This window comes from Geospiza fortis, unplaced genomic scaffold, assembly GCF_000277835.1.
Source record: "Geospiza fortis unplaced genomic scaffold, GeoFor_1.0 scaffold148, whole genome shotgun sequence".
Classification (NCBI taxonomy): domain Eukaryota; kingdom Metazoa; phylum Chordata; class Aves; order Passeriformes; family Thraupidae; genus Geospiza; species Geospiza fortis.
Window position 1 is genome coordinate 187,106 of NW_005054655.1, and position 6,909 is coordinate 194,014.

At 50.2% G+C, this 6,909-nt stretch overlaps 1 protein-coding gene across 1 annotated transcript in view; it reads left to right on the top strand.

Annotated features, from left to right (window-relative positions):
- Positions 1 to 6,909, top strand: part of SFXN5 (sideroflexin 5) — a 101,605-nt gene that overhangs the window by 65,628 nt on the left and 29,068 nt on the right. The window contains exon 12 of the mRNA XM_031064918.1: positions 436 to 521. Coding sequence (XP_030920778.1) covers positions 436 to 521 — 86 coding nt within the window. The remainder of the gene's footprint in view (positions 1 to 435; positions 522 to 6,909) is intronic.

Below are 6,909 nucleotides of genomic sequence, written 5' to 3' on the forward strand. Positions count from 1 at the left end.
AACATTTCCTCCACAACATCTCCCCTACAATGTTTCCCCCACATTTCCCATCAGTGATTCCCATCTCATTCCCATCAGGGACAAAGGTGACATCCACCAATTAGAGTCTGGGCTCTGGCCAAGCTCTAGCTCTACTCAGATGGGATAATTGATGATAAACCCAGATGTTTTCTGCATCAAAAAGTATCCAAGTCACTTTGGCTTGGCAGTTTGACCCCCTGTACATGACAGCTGAACCCTCTGTTAAAGTGAGCTTGGAGAATCGTTATCCAGGCATGATTTTCCAATTCCCAACTGCTTTGAGGTTTGTCAGCTGCTGCAGACTCTGGGGGGACAGCTCAGTGCCATCAGCAGAGCCATCCTGAGCCTGGCAGGTCCGTCCTGGGCTGGTTTGGGATGTCTGCATGTGTTTGTTTGTTTGTGTTTGCTCCACAGGCCCTGCTGGAAACAGCCCTGACCAGAGTGGTCCTGCCCATGCCTATACTGGTTCTACCTCCCATCATCATGTCCGTGCTGGAGAAGTGAGTCTGCCCAGGGGGAGGGAGGGAGGAAAGGGCCTCAGAGGGTGCCAGGCGTGGATATTTTATGGGATTATGGAATGGTTTGGGTTGGAAAGGTCCTCCAAGGTCATCGAGTCCAACCATTTTATGGAATCATGGCATGGTTTGGGTTGGAAAGGTCCTCCAAGGTCATCGAGTCCAACCATTTTATGGAGTCATGGAAAAGTTGAAAGGTCCTCCAAGGTCATCGAGTCCAACCATTTTATGGGATCATGGCATGGTTAGAAAGGTCCTCCAAGGTCATCGAGTCCAACCATTTTATGGAATCATGGAATGGTTTGGGTTGGAAAGGTCCTCCAAGGTCATCGGGTCCAACCATTTTATGGAGTCATGGAAAGGTTGAAAGGTCCTCCAAGGTCACTGAGTCCAACCATTTTATGGGATTTTGGAATGGTTGGAAAGGTCCTCCAAGGTCATTGAGTCCAACCATTTTATGGAGTCATGGAAAGGTTGAAAGGGCCTCCAAGGTCACTGAGTCCAACCATTTTATGGAGTCATGGAAAGGTTGAAAGGGCCTCCAAGGTCACTGAGTCCAACCATTTTATGGAGTCATGGAAAGGTTGAAAGGTCCTCCAAGGTCATCCAGTCCATCCCAGCACTGCCACCACTGGCCCATGTCCCCAAGTGCCATATCCACAGGGCTTTTGTTGGGTTATGTTTTATTCTTGTTTAGAGATGGGGCTTTAAAAACTTTTATTTTGTTTTTAGTCTCATATGAAGGGTGAGATAATACAGATGTTATAAGTTATGTTATTACAATCAGAACTATTTCTTAATTATAATACACTCTAAGTGTTTCTTGGCTTATCAGCTTTAGCTCCACTATGTTGTAAATGCTTTAAAGCTAATTATTTGAAATTACCCCTGGTGGGTTTTACTACAATGTATCTTTTACAGTTCTATTTCTCTAAAGTATCTAGTCTTTTTTGTAAGGTTATCTTTTGAAACTTAATTTCCCTCTCAACAATTTCTCTCTTATTCCATGGCATTTCTAAGTCAGTATTTCTTATCTCAGGGTTTGCATACAGATGTGCACTATGTGAGCCTTCTGTCAGGCTTTGAGAATTTTCTATAAATCCATTTCCCTCAGGCTTTGAAATCCCCCCAGGGATGGGGATTCCAGCCCCTTCCAGTGCTTAACAACCCTTTCTTTGAAGGAATTTCTCCCAAATCCATCCTAAACCCTCCCTGGTGCTGTTCCCTCTCCTCCTGTCCCCGTTCCCTGGGAGCAGAGCCCGACGTCCCCAGCTGTCCCCTCCTGTCCCCTCCTTGTGCAGAGCCACGAGGTGTCCCCTCACATTTCATCCACCAGATAGAATTTTTTGCATATTACATTTCCACATTGAGGACCAATCATTTCCATAATTTCAATCAATTTCCATCATTTCGGACCAATGTCCAGCTTGTTGAAGTTTTATATTAACATGATTATTTTAACTCAGCCTGACAGCCCAGCAGTTTGGATAACCCATGGTGGAAGGTCAGCCCCTGAATTCGGTGGAAAACTGCCCCTGATTTTTAGGAAACATTAGAGATCAAAAGGTGTTCAGAGAGATTATCATGGAATTGTTTGGGTAGGAAGACACCATAAACACCATCTAATTCCAAGGAGGAGCAGATTCCAAACCCCCTGATTTTGTGCAAAACATTTGAATTTTATTTCCTTTTCCTTCTGGACAAAATCTCTGCAGCCTCATCCCTGCTCCAAATATTTTGTCACCTACAAAGTCAGGATTTACCTGCAGGATCTGCTGGGAATGTGCCTGGGAGTGCCTTACTCTGGAGTAACTTACTCTGGAGTAATTTACTCAGGGCTTACTCCAAATTGTGTGTAGAACTGAGGCTTTGCACTGTGTGTTCCCACTGGTTTAACTGGTTCCCATTTAATCATCCAAAAATTCAACACTCAGGACAAATTATTTTATTGCTTCAAATCATTTTATTGCTGAGTATCCACAGATAAAATCCTTTATGTGCAAAAAATTGGAGAAATTTGTAGAAAATTAATTTTCTACAAATTAATAAATTATTGTCTCTAGCAGGACACACTGAGGGCCCAGCCTGGGCCATCCCTAGGCTGAGATAAACCTGGCAGTAAAATTGGATTGGCACCTGGGGAGAAAATAAAACTGATGGTGAAATTTGTTCCCTCCTTTGCAGCAAAATAAAACCAGTAAATGACTTCTTTGTCCTCGGGGGCATCATAAATCCTTGGATTGATACGAGTTTTGCTGAATGCACCTGTGCTCAGTGCAGGCCTTTCTAAAACTGATTTTATTTGTGAACTTACAGGAGATTGCCCTCCAAAAAAAAAAAAAATCATCATTTTAACTTATTGAAAGCTTTAATTCACGTTTGTGAGAGAAAATTTTCCTTCTCGCTGCCACAAAACTCCGTGGGTATAAAAATATCCGGGCTCTGCTTTTGCGCGCCTGAATTGTGCCCGGAGCTTTGTGCCTGCTGCGTTTTCCACCAGATATCCTCGGGTTCCTGGAAGGCTGGGAGTGAGAAGCAGCAGGGATGGGGGGTGAGGTGTGGCTTGGCCACGCTGCTGGAGCTGGTGGCAGCTCTGGAGCAGCCCTGGGACACGGGGAGTGTCCCTGTCTGTGCCTCAGGGAGCTGAAGTCAACTCTCAGATCTTAAATCTCGTCCCCAAAGGGCTCACTCAGAGCTGAAAGCTCATTTTGGGGAAAAAAACCCCCACCCTTTGGAGCGTCTGGGGAAAGTGTAACTTGATAAATTTAGTAGGATTTGAGTTTGAGGAGTGTGTTTTAATGGGGGTGAGATCCAGGCAGGCATTATCCATTTATTTCTAGAAATCCCTACAGGGGCTGTAAATGGGAAGGATGAAGGTGTCACTCTGCAGAACTGGGATCAGGAGCCACAATCTGGATCCTCCAATGGATTTGCATTTGGGATTGTGGGAAGGAGGGGATGGTTCCTCCAATGGATTTACAGTTGGGATATGGGAAGGAGGGGATGGTTCTTCCAATAGGTTTGCATTTGGGATTGTGGGGAAGGAAGGGAGTGATTCCTCTGAGTATTGTGAATTTGGGAAAGTGGGGAAGGAAGGAACAATTCCTCAAATGGATTTGCATTTGGGATTGTGGGGAAGGAAGGGAGCGATTCCTCCAAGTATTTTGAATTTGGGAAAGTGGGGAAGGAAGGAACAATTCCTCAAATGGATTTGCATTTGGGATTGTGGGGAAGGAAGGGAGCGATTCCTCCAAGTATTTTGAATTTGGGAAAGTGGGGAAGGAAGGAACAATTCCTCAAATGGATTTGCATTTGGGATTGTGGGGAAGGAAGGGAGTTATTTCTCCAAGTATTTTGAATTTGGGAAAGCGGGGAAGGAAGGAACAATTCCTCCAATGGATTTGCATTTGGGATTGTGGGGAAGGAAGGGAGAGATTCCTCATTTGCATTTAGGGTTGTAGGGAAGGAAGGGGGTGACTTCTCTGAGTAGTTTGAATTTGGGATTGTGGGGAAGGAAGGAACAATTCCTCCAATGGATTTGCATTTGGGATTGTGGGGAAGGAAGGGAGTTATTTCTCCAAGTATTTTGAATTTGGGAAAGCGGGGAAGGAAGGAACAATTCCTCCAATGGATTTGCATTTGGGATTGTGGGGAAGGAAGGGAGAGATTCCCCATTTGCATTTGGGATTGTGGGGAAGGAAGGGGGTGACTCCTCTGCGTAGTTGGAATTTGGGATATGGGAAGGAGGGGCCGATTCCCGTGCTCAGTGTGATCCTGGGTGCAGGTGGGTGATGGTGCTCACCTGGGTGGGACTCCCACCCCTGCAGGGCCCAGCCCCTGCCCCCAGCAGGGTGTCAGACCCCAGGAATTCTCCCCAGCTCGCTGCTCCCAAAGTTTATTTTAAGTGGCCAGTTCCCGGCCGCCGTCTCTCCGTTCGCATCCAGGTCTTTCCTCTCTCCCAGCCATCTCTCCATCTGCATGTTTTAACTCCCCCAGCTGCCTCTCCCATCTCTTGTGCCATTTTTTTCAGCTCTCTTGGCTCCTCTCTTCTCTTTGCCTGCTGTGTATTTTAACTCCCGGGGCCGCCTCTCTGCTCTCCAAGTAATTCCATGTTCCCTCCCACCGCCGCGCTCCCGCTCTTGCCCATGTTTCATGCATTTCCTGCTGCTTGGACTCTGCTGGAGCAGTGAACATATAGAACCAATGTTTATTTTCAGCCTGCATATGCCACGCAGGGAACACGGTGTCAGTTATCCGTGCAGATGTATTCTCATTGAGGTTTTATAAATAATATCCACGCTGGCAGCTCTCGCTGCGGGTGAGTATCGGTTCGGAGGTGTCTGAGGGGTGAGGGTGCCTGCTAATGGGGGTTCTTTGATGTCTCTGTGTCACACAGGTGTGGGGACAGCAGCGGCCACCGCGGGAAGTTGGGCTCTTCATCCCCATCTCCCTTTATTCCCTTTATTCAGCCCCTTCTGTCAGTCCTTTGTTTGGCTGTTGCGATGGAATTTGGGAGATGGAGCTGTTTGCTCCCAGCCACCATCCAAGGCTTCTCCAGCAGCTCCCTGCAGCGCTGCAGCTGCTGGGTGTGGGGCAGGCCAGCTCTAAGTGCAGCCTCAGTTTGAGCTCTGTGCTGGGAGAGCCCGAATTTTTGGCCCCTGTGGTGTGGCCAGGAGTTGGAGGAGTTCAGTCCATCACCAGCGTCTGCTGGGGACACTTTGGGGGACCTCTGAGCAGAACCTGAGCTCTTCTTATGTCCTTATCTTATCTCAGACCTCCTCTGTGCCCCTCAGAGAAGACCTTTCAGAGAGCCTGAAGCACTGAGAGGGTTCCAAGAGCTCAGGAATGTCAGGATGCACTGGAGAAGGCCTTGGAGCTGGCTGGGCAGTGTCTGTGGAAGAGACAAAGCCGGAGCTGCTGGCAAAGGGCAGGAGCTGAGGGAGAAATGGGAGCAGAACAGTTGTGTCCATGGAAGGGGAGCATTTCTGCTCTTCTGCACCTCCAGATCCTCCGCGTGCAGCAGTTCCCAGGGCTGTTTTCCTGTAAATCCCATAAAATCAGGATGCTCCCGGGCTGGATCAGCACTGCAGAGCTGAAGCAGTGGCACCAGGAAAAATGGATTTTCCTGGGGGCTGGCCAGTGCTTTGAGGTGCTGGAAGGGCATTTTCCTCTCCTTGAGCCCGGTTTGTCACGGCAGAGCCGGGGTGAGGCAGGAGCTCCCCCTGGCCCTGGTGTCCCTGGGTTTTCCTGGAGACACTGCCGTGCCAGGGAGCGCAGGATGCTCCCACAGGTGCTCCTGCTGCCAGGCCCCGGCCAGCCCAGCCCTCAGAGAAGTTTGTTTGGGCTCAGCAGCTGCCAGCAGTGACACCTTCCACTGCTGGGGCTGTTCCCAGAGTAAACACGGAAACTGCTCCTTTAATGGTGTCAATCAAGCACAAAAAGCCCCCAGCCTCCCTCCTTTTGCATCTGCTGTGTCCTCTGGAAGGGCTCAGGGCTGGGGCTGCGGTGTGAGGACAGTGCTGGCCTGGCTGGGTGGGACAGCAGAGCTGCTGATCTCTGGTAGAGCTCACATTTCCCAAAATGACCCAAAACGGGTGACAAAAGCTGGGGGACAGAGCAGAGAGACCTGAGAGGCCCAGCAGGATGGGGATCTCTGGATCCCAAACTTCCTGGGTGCACCAGGGGGGTGTTGTGAGGAGTGTGGGATTGCTCAGGATCCCCCAGGATCCCCCAGGGCCCCTTCAGGATCCCTCAGGATCCTTCAGGATCCCCCAGGATCCCCCAGGGCCCCTTCAGGATCCCTCAGGATCCTTCAGGATCCCCCAGGATCCCCCAGGGCCCCTTCAGGATCCCTCAGGATCCTTCAGGATCCCCCAGGATCCCCCAGGGCCCCTTCAGGATCCCTCAGGATCCTTCAGGATCCCCCAGGATCCCCCAGGGCCCCTTCAGGATCCCTCAGGATCCTTCAGGATCCCCCAGGATCCCCCAGGGCCCCTTCAGGATCCCTCAGGATCCTTCAGGATCCCCCAGGATCCCCCAGGGCCCCTTCAGGATCCCTCAGGATCCTTCAGGATCCCCCAGGATCCCCCAGGGCCCCTTCAGGATCCCTCAGGATCCTTCAGGACCTCCAAGCATCTCCCAGGACTCCCCAGGACTGCCCAGAACCCCCCAGGATCCCTCAGGATCACTCAGGATTGCTCAGGATCCCCCAGGACCCCCCAGGATCACTCAGGGTCACTCAGCATCCCTCAGGATCCCCCAGAACCCCCCAGGACCCCCCAAAATCCCTCAGGATCCCTCAGGTTCCCTGAGGATTGCTCAGGATTGCTCAGGATCCCCCAGGATCCCTCAGGATCCCCCAGAATCTCTCAGA